The sequence below is a fragment of the Psammomys obesus genome, unplaced genomic scaffold (genome assembly GCF_907164565.1).
Source record: "Psammomys obesus unplaced genomic scaffold, mPsaObe1.curated_primary_1811, whole genome shotgun sequence".
Taxonomy (NCBI): Eukaryota; Metazoa; Chordata; class Mammalia; order Rodentia; family Muridae; genus Psammomys; species Psammomys obesus.
The window spans coordinates 47,064,930-47,091,258 of record NW_026585644.1 but is presented as its reverse complement, the minus strand read 5'-3'; the positions used below and the strand labels follow the sequence as shown (position 1 = coordinate 47,091,258).

The window sequence follows — 26,329 nt, the reverse complement described above, 5'->3', positions numbered from 1 at the left end:
TCAGGGCTGACGGCAGAGCAGATGAATTTCTCTGAAATGGATTCACTAAGTCTGTTGAAGGAGAACAAGGGACAATATTTCTTGCTATTGGTAAAAATGAGTAACTCTGCAGCCTTCCTGGCCATGGTGATGAGAGCCTGTGGTCCCAGCACTCAGGAGGCCAAGGGGCTGAGAACCTGAGGTCAGCTGCCGCTACGCAGTGAGTTCCAGGCCAGCCTCAGTTACAGCGCTAAAGACCTTCATAGAGCCCTGTATGATATTTTTTATAAGCTGCATCACTCAGCACACTCGTATGTCCTACGTGATCAGCCCCAGATGTCACAAAATTGTGCCACAGTCGAGCCCATCTGGAGTATCAAAGACACCAGTCCACGCAACACCTCAGACAGCTCAGAGGTAGGTGCTCTCCCAGATACCATCTAACCTCTGAAGAGCTGTCGCCTTTTCAGTTTTGGTATAGTGTTAAAGAAAAATGTCTGCAGTTGTATAAAGGTTAGCAAAACTTCTTTTTCTTAAATTTTTTTTAAAGATTTTTTTTTTTTTTTAAATCGGGCCTGGAAAGATGGCTTATTGGTTAAGAGCCCACAGGCTCACAACCACCTGTAACTGCAGTTCTGGGCTGGGAGGAAGGGAGGATGTCTCTAACCTCCGTGAGCACACACACTCATGTGCACACACACAGACACACAAATATGCATATAGCTAAAATTTAAAAAAAATTAAATTATGTGTGTGTGTGTGTCTGTGTGTGTCTGTGTCTGGGTATATGCATGTGAGTGCAGGTGCCTGTGGGGGCCAGAGGAGGGCGTCAGATGCTCTGGAACGGGAATTACAGGTACTCGTGAGCTGACCTGTGTGGGTTCTAGGAACTGAACTTGGGTCCTCCGGAAACACAGTAAGCCTGTAACTGATGAGCCATCTCGCTAGCCCCACTGCTTTTTATTTATTGGGCAAGGTTTTATGGTGTAGCCACAGTTGGTCTGGAACTCAGAGATATTCCTGCCTCTGCTTTCTCAGCTCTGGGATTATAAGCAAGTACCACCCTGACTGGCTGATATTATGCAGGAAATCAAACTCAGGAACTCCTGCCTGCCAGGCAAGTACTCTACCAACTAAACTACATTCTCAGACCTATTTATTACCATTTAAAAGGAATTAAACTAATAATCCAAAAATTTCCACCTTATATCTAAGTACTGATAGATATAAGCTACATGAAACAAAAATGTCCCCAAAGCAGCCAAGTAAGTCCTCAATTTTAGTATGGACATCCAAGTTCATCTTCTAAAAGCTTTGGGAAATTCTTGCTCTTGCCCTTTTCCAGTTGCTTTTTCTTTCTTTAAAGATTTATTTATTTATTATGTATACAGTGTTCTGCTTGCATGTACACCTGCACACCAGAAGAGGGCACCAGATCTCATTATAGATGGTTGTGAGCCACCATGTGGTTGCTGGAAATTGAACTCCGGACCTCTGCAAGAGCAGACAGTGCCCTTAACCTCTGAACCATGTCTCCAGCTCTCAAGTTGCCTTTTCTAACAAACACTCTATTCACCCGTCCCAAGTCACAGATATTTATTTGTGGGACTAGAGAGATGGCTCAACAATTAAGAACACTTGTTGCTCTTGCAGAGGACCCAGATTTGGTTCCCAGAACTCACACGGAGGCTCACAACTATGTGTAACTCCTGTTCCTGGATTTCTGACTCCCTCTTCTGACCGCTGCAGGAACCAGGCGTGCACATCATGTACACACACACACACACACACACACACACACACGCAAAACAGCTTATACACATAAAATAAAATAAATACAGGAAAAGAAAAAAATTAAAACTTTTATTTGTGCTGGATGTGGTGACCCATGCCTTTAATCCTGGCACTCAGAAGGCAAAGGCAGGTGGATCCCTGTGAGTTTCAGGCCAGCCAGGGTCTTATACAGTGAGACCTTGTCTCAAACGTCACGTGTGCATTAGGAAGTTGGAGATTGGTAACTCCACACTTTCATCTATCGAGCTATCTAGCTATCTGTCTGTCTTGAGTTTCTCACTAATCCTGGAATTTAGCAATTGGCTAGACTGGCTAGCCAGCAAACCCCAGGGATTCTCTCGTCTCTGCTTTCCTTGCCTGTTTTTATATGTGGGAGTTGGAGATCTAATCTCAGTTCCTCATTCTTGGGTAGTAAGTGCTTTTACCCACTGAACCTTGCTCCCACTGTCTGATGCCTGGAACTTGGAATGTAGGCCAGGCTGGCCTTGAAGTCAAAGTGATAGATCCTCCTGCCTCTGCTTCCCAAGTGCTGAGAGCTGAGATTGCAGACATGTGCCACCGTGTCCACTTCATCTGGCACCGCTAAGCAGACAAGCATGGTGTGTACAGCAGTCACTGTGTAAGTTTTGGTCTAAGCAGGTTTTTATGCAGTATTTTCTACAAAGTGAGAAAATGAAAGATCCTAATGATCCGCAAAAAAATCCTTTTGCAAGTTAGATGATTGTCAATCTTTTGGTTTCAACACAATTGAAGAATGAAATTGATTTGACAGAAGATATCATTAGAGTCCATTGTTTTATTTAAAAAAGAAATTAATGTGGGGCTGCAGCAAATGCTCAGTGAGACCACTTGCCTGGCTTACGGGAGTTCCTGACTTGATTCTCAGAACTGTAAAACTTGTCCTAACGTACAAATAATAGTTGTATTTATAGGGTGCGGTTGACCTTTTGTGTGCTCACATGATGAGATTTGTTTGCTTTTGAGGCAGGGTCTCCCTGTGTAGCCCTGGTAGCCTAGAGCTAATTGTGTAGACCAGGCTGCCTTCCAACTTGCAGAGATCCACCTGCCCCTTTCTCCAGAGTGCTGGAGATCCAAGCTATACCACCACACCCTGACTACACTGTGTACTTGTCAGTTCTCTGTGGTGAGAACTTTGATGTTCAGTTCAATCTCTGTCCACTAATAAGCAATCATTTTGGTTTTTGAGGGTCAGTTTCAATGTGGCTCACACTGGCCTTGAACTTGCTGTGTAACCTGAAGTCTTTGAGCTCCTGATCCTCCCGACTTAATCTCATGAGTTCCTGTTTTATTCAGTGCTGGGGATGGAAGCCCTGAAAGGCAAACACTGACAATTGAGCTACATCCCAGGCCCTCATCGGTGTAGACATGTTGTATGTTTACACTATGTCATAATTTGCATACTTTTGCAATTGTTTTAACTTAAAAAGCATCAGGCTGAGGAGATGGTGCCGTCTGTAAGGGCATTTGCTATGTAATCATGAGGACCCGAGTCCTGATCTCCAGCACCCAGGTAAAACATGTGAACACCAGGAACATGTGAACTCCAGTGGGTTATGATTGGGAGGCCACCAGAGACAGGAGACTCTTTGACTGGCTGGTTAGTCAACCTAGCTTTATTTCTTTAAAAAAAAAAGACAAGTTTTAAATTCAATGAAAGACCCTATTCCCTTAACAACAAAGCAGAGGGGCTGGAGAGATGGCTCAGAGGTTAAGAGCACTGGCTGTTTTTCCAAAGGTCCTGAGTTCAATTCTCAGCACCCATATGGTAGCTCACAACCATTTATAATGAGATCTTGTGCCTTCTGGTGTGCAGGTGTACATGCAGGCAGAATACTGTGAACATAATAAATAAATCTTAAAAATTAAAATAAAGCAGAGAGTAATAATAGAACAGGACCTCACCATCCTCCTCTGTCCTGGCCTTTACACATGTAGAGACACTCACTCACACACACAAACAAACACAGTGTGTCAAAAATGTTGGAGGGGCTGCATAGTCTTCTAAGTTCTCTCAAGGGCAGCCATCTTTGACAGTGCCATGCTTTAACTCAGTAGAACCCAGCAACAGCGGTGGGGTTGTGGGGCCATGCTGCTATAGGTCACTGAGTCACCATAATGCCACGAGCGTCAGAAAATGAGTCAGTGTTCACCAAGGGCATTAAGTGAACTTTGCAGGTAGCGACACTGACAAGGAGGAAGCCGAAAAAGCCCAGGAGACACCAGGCTTTTGCTGTTTACCGAAATCCCACCCCTTGCTCATTTGCTTACAGTGTGTGGCCACAGGTATTTGCCAAGGGCCCTGGTTTGACAATGTGTGAGACGCACCGGAGTCACACAGACAGTTATGGCTTTGTCATGTCACCACGCGCACACCTTTGTTCCTCACGCCTCACGTGTGTGAGGCGGAGTGTGTGAAGTAAATGTGATAGACCTTGCTTTCCGTGCCCAGCAATGGCACGCATCATCCTAGGTGTGTGTTTGTTGTTTTCAAAATATGCAGATTCAATGAGTTGTGACGATGGGGAAATCAGAGCCAATGGTGACATAGTGGGGGAGGGTTGGGGACACCAGCCCTTGGCCCCAGACCATGCTCAGCTGGAGCTCCAATTCTTTCTGCACAGTACGCTCTGTCTTTGGTTGTATAAATGATGCATGGGGAATTTTGACTCCTATTACAAAAGCCAAATTAAAGACCAAATTGAACCTAATTGATAGTTATTATTATATATGTCACTTAAGAACTAAATTCAGTGAAAAGGACTTTTTTCAGAACCTAGAAAAGATACAAATTAAGTATTAGTAGTAACAGTACAGTATACAATGGGGTTTTTTTTTAAACAAATTGTTCCAATTTCTCAATTAACCTGTATAACTTATTTAAATGTTGGTGGTAAGTCATTACAGTAAATCTGAGGAATTTTTCTTAAATATGACAGACTTGAAGATAAAAACAAAACTCCGTCTTTTTTGTTTTTGTTTTTTCGAGACAGAGTTTCTCTGTAACAGAGCCCTGGCTGTCCTGGACTCTATGTAGACCAGGCTAGCCTCCAATTCACAGAGATCCCCATCTCTGCATGATGGGATCTGAGCGATGGGATTAAAAGCATGCGCCACCATGTTCTGCCAGGCTTTTTTTTTTTTTTTCTTTTTTATAAAGAATTTCTATGCCAATCAAAATGCGTTTTCTTTGAATAACAGTTACCAAAACTTAAGCAGAACAAATGAGTGTGTGAACTAAAAGAAACATGCTTTAGAAAGAGTATGTCAGTGCAGGTCTGTAATCTCAGCACTCTGGAGGTAGAGACCAGAGGATCAGGAGTTCAAGGTCATCCTTGACTATATGTCCAGATGGAGTTTGAGGCCAGTTTCACCTACGTGGGATCCTTCGTCAAAAGGAGTGTGGTGGTGGTGTGGAAATTATGCATAAAAGTCTCTGGAGCATGTGAAAATATACAGATTATGGAGCTGGTGTGGCGGTGTGAATGTGTTGTCCTACCAAGGCTGAGACAGGGGAATTGCCTCAAGTTCAAAGATAGCCTGACCTACACATTGAGTTCCAGCGAAGCCAGTGATGCAAAAGAAGATCACCTGGCTCAAACAAAAATACAGATTCTAGAACGGTGAACACAAGTGCTCCCATGACTTCACTGCGTGCCTCTTTGCTGCTGAAATCCTCTCCTTACCCACAGCATGGCTGTCTTCTGACCTCTGAGTTATTTCTGTGCATTAAAAATAAATGTAAAGGCTGGGGAGGTGGCTGGGTGAGAAGAGGCACTTGCTGCTGAATTCCATCCTTGGAACCTTGGTGGAAGGAGAGAAATGACTTCCACAAGTGGCCTCTGAGCTCCACACAGATTTCAGAACATGTGTATGGCCCTTTAACATACAGATAAGTAAAGTGTGTGTGTGTGTGTGTGTGTGTGTGTGTGTGTGTGTGTGTGTGCTAAGATTGAGATTGAGATTGATGTTCTGTGCCTGTAATTCAAGCATTTGAAAGGCTGAGGCAATAGGGTTGCCATCAAGTCTAGGATATACAGAGTGATTGAGGCAAGCCTCGGCTACATAGTAAGACCGAAATAATAATACAGTATGTATGCACATACATGTGTGTGGGTGTCTGTTAGCTTTTCATTACTATGATAAATATCTCAGGCCATCAGCTTACAAAGAGTCAGGCTTATCGTTTGGGAGGTTTTTGGTTCCATCCCTGTTTGGCCCGGTCGCTCCTCCTGTGTCTGTGATGATGTTGACAGTAAATCACAGTAGAAGCTTATGATGGAGCAAAATTACTCACCTCACAGCTAGGAAACAAAAAAGAGGAGGAAGAGTGTAGAGTCCTGCTCCTACTTTTCACTTCCAGGTCATGATCCCCAGTGACCTGAACACCTCCCATTAGGCTCCACCTTGTAAAGTTCCCATTACCTCCCAATAGTAGTACCAAGTGGCGGGCCACGCCTTACACAAGGGTGTCTGGGGGACACCCCACCCCCAGCCTGTAATGGTGTTTCTTCAGCTGTTAGAAATGGCATCAGAGCCAGCCTGCCGCCTGCCCTTTCTGTCGTGATGTTGATTTCCATAGCTGCAGTCCTTTCACGTTAGCTATAGGAGGCAGAGATTTATCTGTGCTCCGTCTGTGAAAACCTTCCATTACCGTGGTGCTGTGTGAACAGCTTTGTTCACATCTCACTGCTCAGATAGGGAAATGTCTGTAATTTTTCTACCTAGGGTTGACTTGTGTATGGGAAGATGTGCACATTTCTGCTGCTCTCGTGCACTGAGTTATGCTCTTACCAACAGGGAATAATAGTCTCAGTGCTCGGTGTCCTAGCTGGCTCCACTTGTCAGACTCACGTTGCTGATTTGGTGCCAGTGAAATATCTTTTCTTTTAAAATCAGATTCATTGAGATATCATGTATGTAATATATAATGTTTTCAAGTATAGAGCCTGTTGACATCATACAAATGTGTGCATCTGCTTGGAGATTTCCCTGGAGGCAGAAGGGCTACACTGGGGGGAACCCAGATAGAATTCAAATAGATAAATCAAGGCTCATACCAATGCCTCTGTCGTCTGAGGGCATATCTTCCCACCACTGGCAATCCCAGCACACAGCAGAAGAATCAATAGTTTAAGGTCATCCATTAGTTAGTGAGTTGAGCTCCAGCCTGGGCTACGTGAAATCCTGTGCCAAAAAACCAAAACAGGCCAGGCATGGTGGTATATGCCTGTAATCTCAGCACCTAGGGAGGCAGAGGCAGGCAGAGCTCTCTGAGTTCAAAGCCAGCGTGGTCTACAAAGTGAGTCTAGGACAGCCAGAGAAAAACCCTGTCAGAAAGAAAGAAAGGAAGGAAGGAAGGAAGGAAGGAAGGAAGGAAGGAAGGAAGGAAGGAAGGAAGGAAGGAAGGAAGGAAGGAGGGAAGGAATCAAATATGTGAGTGGCAGTGGCATATGCCTGAAACCCCAGCATTCAGGAGGCTGAGGAGGCTGAGGCAGGGAGATGGAGAGTTCTAAACTACTCAAGGCTGCAGATCTCAAATTTTCTTAATTAAGATAAAATGTAAATGGGCCGGCAGTGGCGCAGCAAGCCTTTAATCCCAGCACTCAGGAAGGAGCCCCTGAAGTATTACTGATGTCTTTGTGTTTGTGGTGAGTACCCAATATACAAAAATTAAATGAAAATTATCTGAATTGAACCCTGGATGTATCACTTACCTGTAATTAGAAAATGGCAAATAATATCAGCCCAAGTGACTTCACTTTAAAAAATTACTCATTTGAAGTTTGTTTTCTACATTTATTTATATCCACATATATTCTATAGTTGCTCTGTAGAACATAAAGCTATAGTTGAAATCAAAATGGTTAAGTGTTGTTAAAGAAAAAAATTGGTATCAGTTTTTATAAGATCTCATTTGAAGGGTAAGAGGGCAATGTCCCTTTTTGTCTCATGAATCTTTTAGGAAGACCCACACGTACAGTGCGGAAGGGGACCAGGGGCAGGCTGTTGAAGGGGTTTCTTATAGCTTCCTTGAGGTTAATGCCTGTACATGGAGCAGTTTGGGAGGAGACATGAAGTTGCTATATAGACGTGAGAGAGGACCCAGATGGAATGGAGAATGCCCTGGGAGGGCACGCCCTGGTGGTCTGGGCTTGTGGGGCTCTCTAGGAATCCTTTTAGAACCATAGATTTTGGTTGTGCTCCATGGGTGCCCACCTAGAACTCCACGGCAGTCTTCTGAAACCCAGGCTATGGCTTTGGTGAAATATTGCCCCCAATTCTTGGTTGGTCAGAGAGACTCCGTGTTCCTGATTCTTAGGCATGACTCCAGAGCTCAGGACAAAACAACCCAAGCTCTCAGCCAGAAGGTAGTAAGGCAGCCAAAGGATGGGATTGATGACATTCCTTAGTTCTGCTCCTAAGAGACAGTTACTGCTTTTACAGCTGTTAAGAAAGTTGAAGAGGGCTGGCTAGATGGCTTAATGGCTACAGTGCGTGCTACACAAGTCAGGCAACCTGGGTTTGGAGGACCCGCTTAAAAGGTGGAAGGAAGGAAGGAAGGAAGGAAGGAAGGAAGGAAGGAAGGAAGGAAGGAAGGAAGGAAGGAAGGAAGGAAGGAAGGAAGGAAACAGTTCGGAAGTCTAGAGAATGATCAAAGTGGCTGTGTCGTGTAAGAATCTAAGTGGTTTTTGTTTACCTTGCTTGCCTTCTGGGTTAGAGTGAGCCTCAGGGGCTCTGCCTGGATCCTTCCAACCGCCCTGTAGGCCATCTAATGAAGCAAATAGATGTCCATTTTGTGCCGGTGCTTGCAGTGTGGCTGGCTCACATCCTCACCGCCATGACTGTGCATGGCCAGCCAGTGGCAAAGTCTTGTCAGAGACTCCCGGATGCCCCCTTGTTTTACTTTATATCTAGAATTTGCCAGTTCGTCCTTGCATTTCCCTGCCGAGCGTTGGCGCTTCCTGATTGACAGCACTTCCAGCCACCCCACCCTGACCCTGGGGCTAGCACATAGTAACCACTGAAGAAGTGCTGACTGAGTGCCTGGATCCACTGTCTCCACTGTCAAATACTTAATGTGCCCTTAAGGTTACAACTTGGCCTCCACATCCCTTTGCTAGTCAAGCATTGGTGCCTTCCTTTTTTCCTTTGTACATCTTCTTGGCCACTGAGGACTCTGGAGTGCCCTGAGGCCCTTGATAGCTCCCCCACCTTCATTTTCCCACAGTCATCACATGCTTTGGAGTCCTTCCTCCTTCCCTCCTTCCCTCCTTCCATCTTTTCTTTCCTTCCTTCCTCCCTTCCTCCCTCCCTCCCTTTCCTTCCTTCAATATTGTGCTACTCCCCAGCTAACCTCTTCCCAAATGTGTCTATGACCCAGCACCCCATCTTTGCCTGGAGCCTTCTGCCTGTTTCTTCATCGGAAAATAGGGGTGATACCATGGCAACAAGAAACTAGGGGACTCTGAAAGGTGATAATGTATACCTAAAGGCCTGGTCTGTTTACTTTTTAAAAATCTAGTGTGGGGTGTGCGTGTACATGAATACATGTGTGCATATACTCACAGGCACACATATGTGGAGATCAGAGAGCAGTCTGTTGGCTCTCTCCTTCCATGATGTGGTTCTTGGGAATAAACTCAGATTGTCAGACTCGGCAGTAAGTGCCTTTGCATGCTGAGCCATCTTGCCAGCCCTAAACATTGTTTTAAAAAATGAAATAGTCTGGACTGGCAAGATAGCCCCATGGGTAAAAGCATTTGCAGTCCTTATGATGTGACTTTGAGCCCAAAGAGGAAGGAGAGAACTGACTGCGCAAAGTTGTCTTTTGGCCTCTATGCTTGTGCACATCCATACAAACACATAAAAAAGTAAAATTTAAATTTACAGTCAATACTGTACATTCCAATTGTGAAAATCCAGCTTTTCATAAATACAGTAAAAGGTAGATTCCTAACCTTTATTTTACAGTCCTCCCCTACCAGTATGGTAACCCGGCTTAGCATTCTTTTTCTGTGAAGGGACACCATGATCACAGCAACTCTTATAAAGGAAATCACTTAATTGGGGCTTGCTTACAGGTTTAGTTCGTTGCCATCATGGTAGGGATCATGGCAGCACACAGACAGACATGGTGCTGGAGAAGTAGCTGAGAGTTCTACATCTGGAGCCACAGACAGCAGGAAGAGACAGATACTAGGCCTGGCTAGGGCTTTGGAAACCTCACATCCAAGCCTCAGTGACACACCTCCTAATCCTTTCAAATAGGCCACTGCTTGGTGACCAAGTATTCACATCTGTGAGCCTACGGGGGCTGTTTTAATTCAAACCACCGTACCCTGTTTGCCGGCAACCTTAATAATCTGGCTAGGTATTTACCTGTGGATATGACATGATAATCTTGAGTGGTCCTTGTTATTACCACCAGCTTTCTTTCCCTTTCCATCCTTCCTGTTGCCTCTTCTACGAATTTTGCTGTAATTGTTTTTTGTTTTGTTTTTTTTTAAGCTTTCACTCCTCCAAGTATATCCAGCTCCTGCCTGGTTTCGCTTGTACTACTACCATCATTGTGCCAACTGCATCATTTTCAAAGAAGCTTCTGTAGTTGCCCAAGTGAAGGAAAACTTACTATTTTCTGAACTTCAGTATGATGATTACTATGTCTATCACTTCCATACCCATTGTTTGCTTTATTTTATTTTGTTGGTATTTTTATCGGGAAGGGGTTTCATCTCTTAGCATGGCACACGGTTAAAGGATTCTAAGGAGAACTACATTAACCCTGTGAGAACATGTTTCGTTCTGATCATGTCTGTCCCAGTGTGGCAGCCAAATCCGTTCTTAATGACTTTACCTCGGCACCAATGAGGGATTGTTCAGAAGCCACCAGGCTTTCTAGGCACAAGTTCTTCGACAGTGAGAGAAGGATCCAGAGCAAAGTAGGGATGCTTAGTTGCCCGACTAACAAACTACTGCAGTCCTGAGCCCTTTTGGTCTCTGTCCTTAAGGAATTGCTCTGGACAGAAGTGCTTTCTATTTTACTTTATGTTATTTTATTTTTGAGTTTATGTTCCTGGACTTGTTCACTATTCTGCCAATTCTTTTTTATTTTGTTTGTTTGTTTGTTTGTTTTGTTTTTTGAGACAGAGTTTCTCTGTGTGGCCTTGGCTGTCCTGGGCTTGCTTTGTAGACCAGGCTGGCCTTGAACTCAGAGAGATCCACTTGCGTCTGCCTCCCAGAATGCTGGGATTATAGGTGTGCACGCTGAGCCCAGCTCATCTGTTTTTAGGGCAAGTGAGATGGGTAGAAGCATTTGCTGTCAAACTTGACCTTCTTAGCTTCATTCTCCAGGACCTAGAGATGGAAGAAGAGAATTGCTCCCAAAAGATGTCCTCTGAATTCAAAGAATATGTGCACACGCCTATCCCCCTCCAATTAATAAACAAATGTAATTTTAAAAGTTAAAATACCAGGCTAGACAGGTGGTTGAGAGCACTGCTCTTTCAGAGGACCAGAGTTCCATTCCCAATACCCTCATCAGTGGCTCCTAACTTCCTGTAACGAGCATCCAGCACCCTCTCCTGCCATCATCAGGCATGTGCACACACATGTATAGACACAGGCACAGAAATAAAACTCAAATCTTTTCTAAAAGTTAAAAATAAAACCTTTTCTTCGAGGATAATCTTATACGAGTACACCCGGCCTGTCTCAGGAGACTAAACCATAAACATTTCCTTGGTGAAAGCTTGATTAACCTGCCAGGCCAGGAGAGTGGGAAAAGATGCTGGAATAATTGCCCACTGTTGTAGCTTGAGGCTGTCCTGTCCTTCCCCTAAAGACTCAGATGTTGAAGGTGTGGCCATTAGCCTGCCGTGCTATGAGAAGGTAGTAGAAACTAGTCAGCCTGGTGAAAGGAGCTTAGATCCTTGTAGCATGATCTTGAATCATGCCTTTTTTTTTCCCCTTTTTCTTTGTGTGTGTGGGGGAGGGGAGGTCTAGGCCTCCCATCTGTTATGAGGTAAAAAGGCCTTCTCTTCCCACATACTCCCATGGAATAATAATATTCTCACAAGCTGGAGTTTACTTCAAAATGATACATGAAGAGGAAAATGGATGGAGATGTATGGGGCAAAATTGGGTATAGTCTGGGGATAGAGTCCCGATACTTGAAGGGTGATGATACCATTCTTCCTTTTTGTTGTATGCTGAGTAATTAATTCCTCCACTTCAGAAGCTTAGAGAAAAGCCTGTGACCTGAGAGAATCCAAACCACCTCTTTCTAAAGCATTGAGGTGGCATTAGCAGGACAGACTTTCTCGCAAGAAACTACCTCCGATAATGTCACCATGCACACAAGTTGGGTTGACAGTGGAATCGTTTATCCCAAAAGAAGTCAGAGGAGATGAGGGTTGTTAGTAGCAATTGCCTGCAGTTTTTCACAACACTCTTCTTTGATGGCGGTTGATGCTGGCTGTGTAGCCCCCACTTTGAGGGCTGGATACCTTCAGATCTGCAGGCAGGAACTTGGTTGTTTATTTGCAGAGGGCCATCAGTCCCTGTTTGCCAATAGAGAGTATGAGTCCAGTGTTTATGTTGTCAAAACAGAGGACAGAGGAACCACAAGGGAATCTGGAGTCGGGAGGTGGAGCCTCGCTTCCCCAGGGAGAAGGCATGTTTCTGTCTAAAGGAACGAGGACAGCAGTTGGAGGTGGATATAAGGGGGGAGAGGGTCTGCACAGGAAGCCCATCTCCACAGCCAGTCCCCAAAGCTTTGCACTTGCTGTGACTATGTGCTGTTTCATTTTAGGCTCAGAAACAATAGAGCCAAACAACCAGGGTTCAAAGCCTCCCAAAGCGGAGACAAAATAACCTCCCTGTCTTTGTAAGTTGGGTGGTATTTGTTATAGTAATCAATGACTGACTAACAGAAGTCATGAATAAACAAATAATCTTAAGCAATGGACATAAAAATAACAAGAAGCACTAATAGCAGTATGAAAATGGACAGCAGCTGGAGAGATGGCTCAGCAGTTAAGAACACTGCTCTGACAGAGAGCCTGGGTTGGATTCCCAGGACCCACAAAGCCTCTCACGACCATCTGTAACTCCAGCTCCAGGCGATCCAACACCCTCTTCTGAACTCAGAGGGTACCAGATGCACATACATACAGGCAGACAAAACACTCATAAACACAAAATTAAGTATAATTTAAAAAATAACAAGAAAGAAAACACAAATCCTCACTAGGATATAGTATATGACATACTTGAAGAGGTCATGGTGATCTGTTTGTGGCAGGAACAAATGGCTTTCCTTTGTTTGAGTTTTCTCATTTCTGGGTGGGGATAATAACTAAACCCGTCATGTACATTTGCTGTCAGAATTAAATGAACTAACACATATGCATTTAGAGGAAAGTAGTTTGCCTTTAGGAAAGTGCTCAACATCTATTTATCCATATTCCCATCAGTGTATGTCCAAAGATAACTGATACAGATGTTTGATTTGATTTTCATTCCTTTAAGGTAGAGTCAAGAAAAAGGTTGTAAAAAGAGAACACATCTTTCCCCCATTGAACTGACTGTTACAGAGAAAACCAAGGACATGAGCAAGGCAGCAGGTAATACGGTAACTACCCACCAGCTGTTGGTCAGACATTTTTATTGCACTGTGTGCTATTACACTACATCTGCCTGCTAAAAATGTGATTGGAAGCCAGATGTGGTGGCACAAGCCTCCAACCCCAGCACTCAAGAGGCAGGTGGATCTCCAAGTTCCAGGCCAGTCTGGTCTACAGAGTGAGTTCCAGGACAGCCTGGGCTACACAGAGAAACCCTGTCTCAAAAAGCAAAACAATCAAACAAACAAAAAAGTAATCCAAAATTGCAACTACCTCCCACGTTATTCAAGTCTGAAAACTTGGGATGGGTGGGGTGACCTTTCCTTTTGTGGCTCTCCTAGGATTGTCTGGGTTGATTCAACTTGCTGACAACTTGATCATGATGATTGCCTTTCTATTTGGCCATGCTTTTTACTTCTAAAAGTGTTTTTAAATTGGAAAAAAAAAAATGTGTGCACCTGGTAAAGCATTTAGTGGTACAAAGCAGAATAGGGTGAAGAATGAATTTCCACCTTGCATCAGGCTTGAGGGTTGCTCTGAAGGGTAAACTGTTGCTAACAGTTTTTTCTCCCTTTTCTCTTTCCTCCTTCCCTCCTTTTTTGAGGCTGGGTCCCGCTGATAGTCTAGGTTGATCTGAGACTCACCATCCTCCCCCTTCAGGTCTCCAGAGTGCTCGGCTTACAGGCATGTGCCACCACGCCTGGCTTAAAAGTCTCTTGAGTATATTTTCAGTGCACACACACACCCACGATTGTAGCATGCTATCTGCACACAATTATAGTGTGTTATTTGTGCTGTTCTGTGCCCACATAACTACATCTTGAAGAATAGCCTATGCCAGCATACAGTGATACATCTTTCTCCTCCTTGGGACTACATGGTAGAAGCCAAGACGCCTTCTCATGGCTGCATGATATAAAACTGGATATTTGTTTGATAATTTCACACAGTTTGAGCCAATAATAACTTGTAGAAGTATACTTACATAATCCATCTCCTGCGGGTAGACATTTATATACTCTTTATCCCTGGGTATTGTAAGTAATTGCTCTCATCATACATGTTCTTGGAAGTGTGTGGGTGCGTGTGTAGGATAAATCCCTGGGTGGGTGGCTGTGCTTCTGTGCAGTGTTCAGTTTGATAGATCCTGCCAATTGCTTTTGTAAGTCATTTGAACAATTTATGCTACAACTATCAGTGTGTAAGGATATATGCAAAAGCCCCCAAAGAATTTGCTTTGCGCTGCTCTTGCAGGAGACCAGGTAATTCATAATGAGCGAAAAATACAATGGCTCCCAATCTGGAACCTGGGAAGTTGACATTGAGGGACCCACACGTTGTCAGGGCGTTTGTTCGTGCTGCGTTTTCTCATCAGGTGTTGTGAGGCAGAAGGGCAAAGAGAGAACAGAGTACTTTCAAAGAGCTGTGCCCACCCTTGGATTGGATGGATGCTTTTCAGCTTTGTGTGTGTGCATGAAAAGGTGGGGGGGGCACCCCTCCACATGTGTGAGGAGGCCAGAGGCTAACATCAGATTTTCCTCCATCATTCTCCACCCTCTGCCACTCTTGGGATTAATCCACTCACAAAGGTAGAACTCTAATGACATAAATACCTACTAAAGCACCCGAGACTGTCGTAGTGGCAGTTCAATTTCAGATGAGTTTCAGGCAGTGAAGTTATGGCCCCTTCTCTTTGCATGAAGTAAAACATTAAAATTATCTCCTTTTGTATTTGAAGACTGAATGGCCATGGGCCAATAATAGTAGGAGTTATAATACAAGTCTGTGATAGTCACAATTCACTGTGTACCAAGGCATGTTCTAGGCTCTTATTTTGCAGGCCAGTTGTCCTCTGAATGTCAAGAAGTGCCCCCTCCCCCACTGAGCCGTGTCTCCACCCGGTTGTCCAGTTTTCTAGCTATCTTTGTCATACTGAATTTTGTAGGCACTAGTTTTCAAACCTTACTTTATTTGGGGCTTCCTTAAAGCTTATACTTCCCTTCCAACCCCCGAATCCCAGGAAGGGGGAAAGAAAGGTCGTAAGGGAAAGGGGATGTACTTTACTTCTTCCTGCTGGGTCGGAGCCTAGGATTCTTTTGGGGTCAATACCAGTTTCTGTCTTCAGGCAATCCAGAAGTCCAGGGAACCAGCAAGAGCAGCAAGCGGTCCCCCGACTCCTCCAAGCTGCTGCCCTTTCTTCCTCTGGGCTATCATATTTATACCCCTCAAAGTCCTCAGACTTCAACTAACTCCTGCTGGCAAAGAGCTCCTTTCAGAGCCCCATGAGGCAGAGCCTGCTGCTGTGGACAATCGGAATCAGTACAACGTCCCACACCCAAGATTAAAACAAAAACATGTTTACATCCACAACAGTTTTATTTGGGTTCTTCTTGTCATTCACAAATAAATCATTTTTTGAGGTAATGGAATATAAACTAACTAATGACAAGATGAACACCATTTTTTATCTTGGCTTGGAGGGTGATATGGTGGCGCAGTAAGAAGTGCCAGGTTGAACTAGGCACGGTGGCGCACACCTGTAATCCCAGCACTCAGGAGGCAGAGGCAGGAGGGTTTCTGCGAGGCGGAGGCCAGTCTGGTCTACATAGCAATTTGTAGTCCAGGACAGGTAAGGCTACACAGAGAAACCCTGTCTCAAAAAAAAAAAAAAAAAAAAAAAAAAAAAAAAAAAGTACCCAGTTAAGGCTCTGGGTTAAGTGTCAAGGGTGTGGATTTGAATCCCATTACTGCCCATATATTTTTTTAATTGTGGTTTTAAAAGCTCACATTTCAATTTTTACTTTTTAAAAGACATTTTTAAGTGTATAATTGAGTGGTGCTAAGTAGTCTCTTTGTTATAAAATAGACTTTCGGCATTTTATCATCCTATAAATCTGAAACTATATACCTATTGGACAGTTTCCGAGCCTCTGCTACCCACAATTCCACTTTCTGATTTAGGTTAACTATTTAGATTCCTTATGTCAGCAGAATTTCATAGCATTTATCTTTGTGGGGTTGGCATATTTTTTACTTAGCTTAAAGCGTCAAAGGTTTACACGTGGTGTAGCTAGCATGTAATAGGATTTTCTTTCCTTTTGAAGGCAGGAGAGGTGGCTCAATATGTAAAGGGCTTGCTGTGCAAGCATGAGAATTCAGGTCTCCACACCCACGTTAGAGCTGAGCACAGTGGTAGCTATAATCCCAGCACTTGGTGTAGGGCTGGGATAGACAGATCCCGGGGCGATCTGTCAGTCAGTGTAGGTGAGATGGCAAGCTGTAGGTTCGGTGAGAGACCCTTGTGGGTGCCCCGTTTTACAATCCCACCTCTGCCGTGGAGTAGCCATGCCAGGCCTTCATGTCCATCAGGGCCACTTCTGTTGTGCTGAACAAGCCCCTGTTGTGTGCTCACTGTGTGTCTGGCGGATGTGGAAATTGAGGGCAGGAGATGGAAGGAAGAGTCACGCAGAGAACGCAGGCTGCTGTGGAAGCTTTGGCCTGATAGGAGTTTAGGTTAAAGTTTGTCAGAACTCAATGAATGTAGCTTAAGGTGTGAACATTTCTGTATAAAGTTTGTATCAAGAGAAAAATTAAACAAATACTGACTCCAGCATACTGTTTTTAGGGGGAAGTGAATGAATGTCTGCCATTGAACTGCATTAGAAATGAGATTAATGAATGTTAAGGAGAACTGGCAGTCAGCAACCTCAACACTTTTAAGAGAGCCATTGAGCCTTGAACTCAGCATTAGAATGCTTGCCTCGAGTGTGCGGGATCCAACACTGCCAAAATAAATACACAAATGTGTAAGTAAAACATTGAGGAACATGCTTGCATTTTGCACATTTGAAAGCTTTGGCAATACAGTGTTATGGAGAACAGATGAAGAGAGCACCTACAGGCCTTGACCTCCCATGTCACTGATATAGTCAGTGGTCTTTGTGTCCTGTCCCTTAGGACGGAGACAGATAACAGTTAATGCTAAGGAGAATTTTCTTCCCTTAAGAGAGCCTCTGAGTCATTCCCAGAAGTGCCTTCTGTCTTGAAGGATTGACCAGCAACTAGCAATGGCTGGTGTTTGTCGGCAGCATTAAGGACCTCCAGGACCAGAGAAAGAAAGAGTGTTTTATGTTGTAACTGTTGCAATCCATTTTCTACTATTGGTACAGAGTATCAGACAGGTTTACCTGGCTCAGGATCTTTCAGCAGGAAAGTCCGAAACCACAACACCTGCGTATCAGAGGCCTTCAGGGTTCCTCACAGCATGGTAGAGGCCAAGACAGAAGACTGTCTCATTCTTACCTTTTCATCATCGCCCCACTCCTGAGATAATAAACTACTAATGAGTTTAGAAGCTGCGTGTACTGGCTGGTTTTGTGTGTCAACTTGACACAAGCTAGAGTCTTAAGAGAGGAAGGAGCCTCAGCTGAGGAAATGCCTCCATGAGATCCAGCTGTAAGGTATTTTCTCAGTTAGTGATCAGTGGGGGAGAGCCCAGCCCATTGTCGGTGGTGCCATGCCTGGGCTCATGGTTCTGGGTTCTATAGGAAAGCAGGCTGAGTAAGCCATGTGGAACAAGCCAGCAAGCAGCACCCCTGCATGGCCTCTGCATCAGCTCCTGCCTCCAGGTCGGTCTGTGCCCTGCTTGAGTTCCTGTCCTGACTTCCTTTGGTGATGAACAGCAATGAGGAAGTGTAAGTCAGATAAACCTTTCCTCTCCAACTTGCTTTTTGGTCATGGTGTTTGGTCAAAGCAATAGCAACCCTAACTAAGACACTATGGGAGCGAAGATAGAGACAAACCATTTAACACTAACAGTGGACACTGCATGAAAGTCTTTACAGATATAACAATAAACACTGTATAACTGTGTTAGACTGTGCTAAAGGACTGTCGATCTGGGCCTTGTTACCCGTGCCACTGCAGTTCCTGATGGTGTGATGCTGGAAAAGATGGTTAACCACCCAGTCTCAGTTTTGTCGTCTGTAACAGAGAGATTAGGGGAAACACACTTCCTAGGACTCTGGAAAGGCTTACTCAAGAGCTGTCTGTACAGTGCTTAGCACAGCACGCAACTGAAGGGCCCCAGTAATTTGGAAGCATTTTTTATTAGCAATGCAACTAGAAAGGCTTCCAAGGTATATGCTTCCCCGATGTCCTCTCGTTTCTCCTGCTTGCTTTTGATGGGCCTAAGGTGCCCATCAGAAGGTGCCATTGTTTGCCACCATGCTCAGCAGACAGTGCCGGCTACCCACAGTCGGTGCGTTGGTGAGAGCCGTTTGGGGACTTTGGCAGGCGTCAGGTGTTTGTTGATGAAGGCTGCCTTGGCATAATCCTAGGTGGAAGCAGTACTTGGGATTCCTAGCTGATTCATCCCTTCAGTGTGAGTCTCGAGAGCATTCATCTGGCTTGGGGGGCAGGCAGTGAAGCACCCCCAGGACCTCATTACAGACAAGCTTGCCTCTTTGAATTTCCTTACCGGAAGATTATTCCACATCATTTGAATTTCCTCCTCCTTAATCTAAGCAACTTTGGCTGCTGGTGGAAATAATTAGTCAGAAAATTTTCTGGTATTTTGGGCACAATTAAGAATTTTGCTCTTCTGAAAGTAATAGATCTTAGGATTTTAGAGTTGACAAGGCTCCAGGAACATCCACATACTGGGACTTGGCGGATGGGGCTCACACAGCAAAGGGCAAGAGCATGGGCTCCTTGCTGTTAAGTAAAGCGCCCTTCTTGAGTCTGGCTGGAGAAGACACAGCCCGCTAGTTAGAGAGCAGATGCATTTCACCCAAAAGCAACTCCAAGAACTGAACTTGTCATAGGTTGTTCATACTTTATCCAAAATGGTCAAGGCCAGAGGTGGTTGAGATTTCAGGTATTCCCTTCCCTTCAGATTTTGGAATATTTCCACATATGTAATAGGTTATCCATGGGTAAAACCCAAAATTTGTTATTTATGTTCATGTATATCCTATACATGTAGCCTGCAGGCGATTTGTGTGTGTGTTTTTCGAGACAGGGTTTCCCTGTGTAGCCCTGGCTGTCCTGGAACTCGCTCTGTAGACCAGGCTGGCCAGCCTGGATTATCCGGCTTCCAGGCTACCACAGCAGGGCAACAATACATGCCCACGACTCTGTAGTTCTGTCCTCATGCCCATTGGTTAGAATGTGTCACATGATGGTGCCCTGCCTCAAGGAATCTAGAAATACAGGGACCCGGTGGGCTATTTGACCAATACAACCAGGTAGAGGTGATGTTTCGGTAAGCTTGTTCAAACAGTGTCTTTGAAAACTGTACCTTGGGATTCCACATCTCTTCCAAGGTTTATGACCCGCCCAGTTTTCTGAGCCCCAACATTTACTGAAGCCTTCATAGCACCAGCTCCCATTACTCTGGTGAGGACAGGGACGCTTCTGTCAGACAAAAATCCGGGAGTAGCACAGCAGATCCACAGTCAAGGAATGGCAGTCTCAGCAGTGACATCCTCGGCTCGTCTCCCTCGCCTGGACAGTGTGTTTCTTCAACTGTTCCCCTGATGACTGTGTGGTGGGCTGAAAACACTGCCATTCACCTCAAAAAAAGACAATCGCGGTCCTAATGCCCAGGTTGGGGCCTTACAGAGCCATCTTAGCTCTGTCATGACCACTCGGCATGGATCATTGCAGCATGAAAACAGCCACAGCAGATGTAAACTAGTTTGGCTGTGTTCCATTGACGCTATGGCGGGCAGGGGGAGATTCCAGTTTTGTGTAGTTAATAAATGTCATGGAATCTTCATTTTTCCTCCAACCATTCAAAAATGTCATACAAAAAAAAAAAAAAAAAAAAGACCGCCGGAAGAATTTAGACCTCAGGCTGTGGTTTTTTTGTCTCCTATGACAAACACATTTATAGGCAAAGCCTGTGGGCAGTTTTCCAAGACTAAGTAGACTTGCTCTGACAGTCTGCATGCCCTGTGGTATCTCCATCATGTATGTGAGTAGATTGAAGGCCTGGGGCAATTGGCATAGGTCACCGAACAGACCTTTAGCACATGAAAACATTCTCAGCATCCTTTCAAACAAGACTGTGGCTTCTGTCAAATCAGAGTGGCAGAGATCTCTGGGTGCTCTGCTGCTTTACTTTGGGGTGCTGTGGGTACTGCCCGAGTTGATGGGAGGGCAGGTTAGCATAACCTCTGTGGAACTAGGTGGGCAGGATCTAGCCAAAGTTCTCTTCCCTAGTCTAGGGTTTAAAATGCGAATATGTGAACTGAGGTAGAAGCAAAAATATTCAGCTGGGCCTAGCAGCCTATGCTTGTCCTGCCAGGACCGAGGAAGCTGAGACAGGATCACTGTGAGCTTGAAGTCAGCCTGTGAGAGCCTCTCTAAAGCTAAAACTTGTTCTGGGGCCAGGGATTAGAAACTGTAAATGAACTACCTGAGCGAGTCATTTTCAGATATTCAGGCATTCCATGGAACCACGTTTAAGAAGTAAGGAAGCTTTTAAAAAAAGTTTTTTTTTTAATTTGTTTTGCTTTTAAGATAGGTAGACCTTGAACTCCTTCCTGATCCTTCTGCTTCTGCCTCCCAGTTGCTGATATTACTATGCCCAGCTTGCTCTTTCCCTAGTGTGTCTGTCCTCCCTCCCCACCCCACCCATCTCTCTTTTCCTCCCCACCTTCTCCGTTGCTTTTGTTTGTTTTTGTTTGTTTTGGAGGTAAGGTCTCAGCCTGTAATTCACACACATACCATCACACCAGACAATAACTGAGAAAGCTCAGGTGCGGGGAAGATGGTTTGGCCCAGCAGTTCTCAGCTGCGACCCTTTAATACAGCTCCTCATGTTGCGGTGACCCCCAACCATAAAATTATTTTTGTTGCGAATTCATAACTGTGATTTTTGCTACTGTCATGAATCGTAATAGAAATTTCTGATATGCAGGGTATCTGACATGTGACCCCTGTGGGGTCTCAAGCCAGGCGTTGGGAACTGCTGGTTTAGTGGTAAGAGTATTTGCTGTGAAAGCCTGGGGACCTGAGTCCAGATCTCCAACATACGTGTCTAGTGCTGGGGTGTGGGCAGGAACAGGAGGATGGAGGGGACTGCTGGCCTCTGCCGGGAGAGATGGTGTCTCCAGGTAATACAGCTAGAGAGTAAAACCTGTGTGTGCGTGCACACAAACTCCCTGCTCATCCCCCCAGTGGGAACACTTTGTGTTCACCGAGCTGAAAGGAATGATCCCTAAGAGATGCTGGGGACACATACAATACAGCTTTTGTTTGTTTATGTTGTATATAAAGTAACCTTGTAAGGATTTATAAGAAACTGCTCTGTTTTTTACCTCCACGGAGGGTAGCCGTGTGGCTTGGAAACAGGGTGAGAGTAAGATAGACTCTTTTTAGAGCCTCCCTGTGGCTGGGTCCCTAACTTGTGAGCTGTCTGTGGTTCTCCTTCTGCCTCCATGCTGCGGGGTGAACAGGCACACATCACCATGCCTGGCTGGGATTTTCCTTATTGTGTTCTTTCGTGTTTTTATTATGGGGGGTGTGGTTCCAGGAAGGCCAAGATGGCTTCTAACTTGCTATGTGGCAGAGGCTAGCTCTGAATTCCTGACCCTCCTACCCCTACCCCACAAGTGCTCAGACTATAGGAATGCACTGCTGTGCCCGGCCAGATGTGTAGTTTTGAACCATGTGGATATGAATACTTACTCAAAAAAAAAAAAAAAAGGTAAAAATTAACAAAGTTAATCTTTATGGCTCTGGAAAGCCTCATACTAAGGAAAAACTTGGGTTAATTGTATTCACTCATTTTCAGGTGACATCTGGGGCAGTTTGGATTCTGTGGAACGAACTAAGCGTAATTCTTTTTACAGTGCTGTCTACCTACTTCTATCCACTTAGTTGACTATGTGTGAAAAGTGAGTGATGGAAGACTAATGATAACTCTGAATTAAAATGTTTAAGTCAGTTTACGGTTACCTCTGGACTAGCTGCTCCTTCAGGTCAGGCTTCCTACCAGTATGCTAAGATTGGATTCCTTTAGCCTTAGAGTGCAGAGTAGGGGAGGGGCTAGCCTTGAGGTTGCTGCCTCTTCTAAGAATCACGCCCCTCAGCTCTAGGTTGTTCTGCAAATATTATTTTCAGCATAGGCAGTGGTATAGGATGCTTGAGAAATAATGGCCCTGGGCAAACCGTTTGTATTTTAATACTACACTACAGGGGCTAGGGAGATGGTTGGGTGCTAAGAGCACTGGCTGCTCTTCCAGAGGACTCAGGTTGGATTCCTAGCACTCACATCGCCACTCATAAATGTCTGTAACCCCAGTTCAAGGAGATCTGATGACCTCTTCTGGACTATGTAGGTACTGCACACTTGTGCCCATATATGCCTGCAGGCAAACACCCACACACGGAAAATAAAAATAAATAAAGCCTTTTTTTTTTTTTTTGGAGAGAGGGTTTCTCTGTGTAGCCCTGGACTCCCTTTGTAGACCAGGCTGGCCCTGAACTCACAGAGATCCGCCTGCCTCTACCTCCCAGAGTACTGAGATAGATCACAGGCATGTGGCACCGTGCTCAGCTAAATAAATAAATCTTAATTCTATAGGCTGCATAAAAATCATTATGAAAGTATAAAACCGAATAGTTGTGTTCTTTGTGGAAGGTCTTAGTAATGGTTTGGCCCAGCCCAGGAGTCCTTAGCCTGTTCTCCAGGCTGAGAGAAGTGGACCTGCTCCCCTGCCTGCAGTGGGCATCCAAGCAATCCCTAAAAGCTCCCCCCACCCCAGTGTCTCCCACACAAGCCTTCTGGAGAAGAAGAGTCACATTTTAGATCATCTTTTTGCTTTGGGGGAACAAAACCCTTCTGCTGAACCCACATTTGGGAACCATTGTCCTCTGAGAATATGTGAAATTTCACATATTCATAGCTAAGGGGCATGGTTAGATCAGTTTAAGCCAAGTTCACGCCATCAAATAGAAGAGAGGTTTTCTGTTTTTTTGTTTTTCAAGTGCTAATAATGGGGGGAGGGGAACCTACTCCCTTTTAATGGTATTTCATGGAGGCTAATGTATAAGAACTTCCTGAAACTCAATTATCACCTGAATCGTAGTACTTATTGTCCTGTTGCGTTCCAGTGGCGCTGCTGATGTTTAACACTGTCTGTTCTTCATGTTTTCTGGAAATGTGACTGAATTAATATGTCAGTGTAGTACTATCTGAAGACTCTGAGAGCTATTAAAATGCTTAAAAATAAAATGATCAATTCCCCCTTTGTTCTCTTGACAGGATAATTGAAGCTATCTGCATAGGTTGGTTCACTGCGGAGTGCATCGTGAGGTTCATCGTCTCCAAAAACAAGTGTGAGTTTGTCAAGAGACCCCTGAACATCATTGACTTGCTGGCAATCACGCCCTATTACATCTCTGTGCTAATGACAGTCTTTACAGGCGAGAACTCTCAGCTCCAGAGGGCCGGAGTCACCTTGAGGGTGCTACGAATGATGAGGATCTTCTGGGTGATCAAGCTTGCCCGGCACTTCATCGGGCTGCAGACACTGGGCTTGACTCTCAAGCGATGCTACCGAGAGATGGTTATGTTACTTGTCTTCATCTGTGTTGCCATGGCAATCTTTAGTGCACTCTCTCAGCTTCTTGAACATGGGTTGGACCTGGAAACATCCAACAAGGACTTCGCCAGCATTCCCGCTGCCTGCTGGTGGGTGATCATCTCTATGACTACAGTTGGCTATGGGGATATGTATCCTATCACAGTGCCTGGAAGAATTCTCGGAGGAGTTTGTGTTGTCAGTGGGATCGTTCTGTTGGCATTACCTATCACTTTCATCTACCATAGCTTTGTGCAGTGTTACCACGAGCTCAAGTTTAGATCAGCTAGATATAGTAGGAGCCTCTCGGCTGAGTTCCTGAATTAATGTATTGCAAATCAATCCTTGTGCACACGTCATTTGGTAGAGAGTTGACACTGCTTCTTACTCGTGTGTTTCTCCCTGGGCAAGCCATGCAATTGTATTTTCGTTGTGTTGGTGGGGTGACATTATCCTTACCAGCTGAAGGAATAAAGCAGTTTACTTGTGGAGTAAACAGGACTGGGACCACACACAGGAACAGTGACACCTAGAGTAAACATTAGGACTTGGTTTTATTTGGTCTTGTCTGGGCCATGGGCCTCGGGGCCTCGGGGCCTCGCACAGTTACATTGTTGTGGGATTGTGTTCTTAAGCACATTATTTGAACACTCTAAAGCAGAAAGACACTATTTTCCAAATGCTTTTCCGTCTTAACGAATTCAGAAGAAGCTTGGAACTTGCAGTGTTATTTTTGAGACTAACATTTTCATTTCTAAATGTTTTATAATTTCTCATATCAATGTCAGAAGTATCCTGGAAACATATGTCACAAGCGGGAACTGTTTAACAAATACTTTAAAAAGTTGGCCCAAATTTAAACTGTATCATGGGAGCTAGAGACAAGCAAAAAATATTATTTGAAAAACTTTGCATACTTCTCTATCCTTGGCTTAATTTTTGTGCCTAACACTTCTCTTATCTTACAACTTCATGGGACCTTAAGTGTGTTTTTCTCTTTCCAGTTAGGTTCCCAAAGAGTAGGTGATAACGGAGAGGGCCCGTGTCGTTTAGCATTTTGTTGTGTGATATTAGAGTCCATTGCTGTGACTCAGCGACAAGAGCCCTAACATTCAGATAGCAGAGAACATCTCTGACATAAAATGGTAATAAAAATGGTATGATATTGTCACTGTTTGAACCCATAGTTCTCTTCTGCAGCTCTTAACTTTTTTCTCAGTACCGCGAGTTTAAAAAGGCTCAAAAGAAGAAAAAAGATATTTGTCTAGCCCTTGTCACAACAGTCATATTTATATATTGTCACAAAAGGAGAAATATTATTGTCTTAGTTCAGTGTCACTAAGTCAATTCTAAGCCAGCTGTAATCAGTGTAGACATAGTTATTTGGCCTGGCTCCCCATCATTGTGACACACAGTCACCCTAAAACTCTTCCTGTACGGGTATCAGGCAGCAGACTACATTCCTTTGTCTAGATTGCCAGTGTTAGGCTGTGCAAATGTGATGGCTCTTCAGTGCTAAGTTTTCACAGTATGAATTAGAATATTGCTTTTCCAATAAAGTGTAATAAAGAAATTGTGTGGATCCGCACACAAAGTCAATGATTCAGGAATAATTTAGTTTGCATACTGTGATCATCAGGGGTGAGGGAAATGGCTTGGGACTGGGATATACTTTTCAAAGAAAGAATTGCCAGAAGTGTCCATTAAGGAATATTAGCCATCAGTTCAGCTCTTGCCATTACGGGTAGAAAAACCAAGGCAAGAGAGCATATGCTGATTAAGGCGTTGGAGCTGAAACCTTTATTGCCCAGCAGTTTACTCTGCACACACCTCTAGGTTTGGCAGAAACTGTCACAGGCCGCACTTATTTTTCATTGCCATGATCAGGTGAGAATAGCAAAACCAGTTCCTAGTCCCTAATTTCCTTTTCTGAATTCTTGTGATTTTGGCCATTAAAAAAAAAAAAGAAAAAGAAAATCTCATTCTTTCCCACTACCTTCATTGGTGTGCTAACTTTACACACTAAATTGTTATTTATATATTTTGTTGCATTTTAACTGAACATATGGCATAGTTTTATTTATTTTTAAGCTTTGTGATTTATGCAAATCATATGCAGAAGATAGCTCGTCTATATTATTAGCAAGAATATGGTAACCTTTAAGTTTACCGGCACCGGGATACTTGGTGTGAATATGTAGTACCTGTACATGTGAATATGCAGTACATCTATATGTAAGCAACTTAGTCCTGGTGTGAGCTGGGGCCGCCACGGGCACACACACATTGCCATAGCCCCACAGTGTGCATTACAGA

The 26,329-nt window shown here is 44.3% G+C and overlaps 1 protein-coding gene across 2 annotated transcripts in view; it reads left to right on the top strand.

Annotated features, from left to right (window-relative positions):
• Positions 1–24,438, top strand: part of Kcng3 (potassium voltage-gated channel modifier subfamily G member 3) — a 36,221-nt gene extending 11,783 nt beyond the window's left edge. For both annotated transcript variants that reach the window (XM_055622999.1, XM_055623005.1), the window contains exon 2: positions 23,695–24,438. In XM_055622999.1, the coding sequence (XP_055478974.1) occupies positions 23,695–24,340 (646 nt within the window). In that variant the 3' untranslated portion in view covers positions 24,341–24,438. The remainder of the gene's footprint in view (positions 1–23,694) is intronic.
• The last annotated feature ends 1,891 nt before the right edge of the window (positions 24,439–26,329 follow it).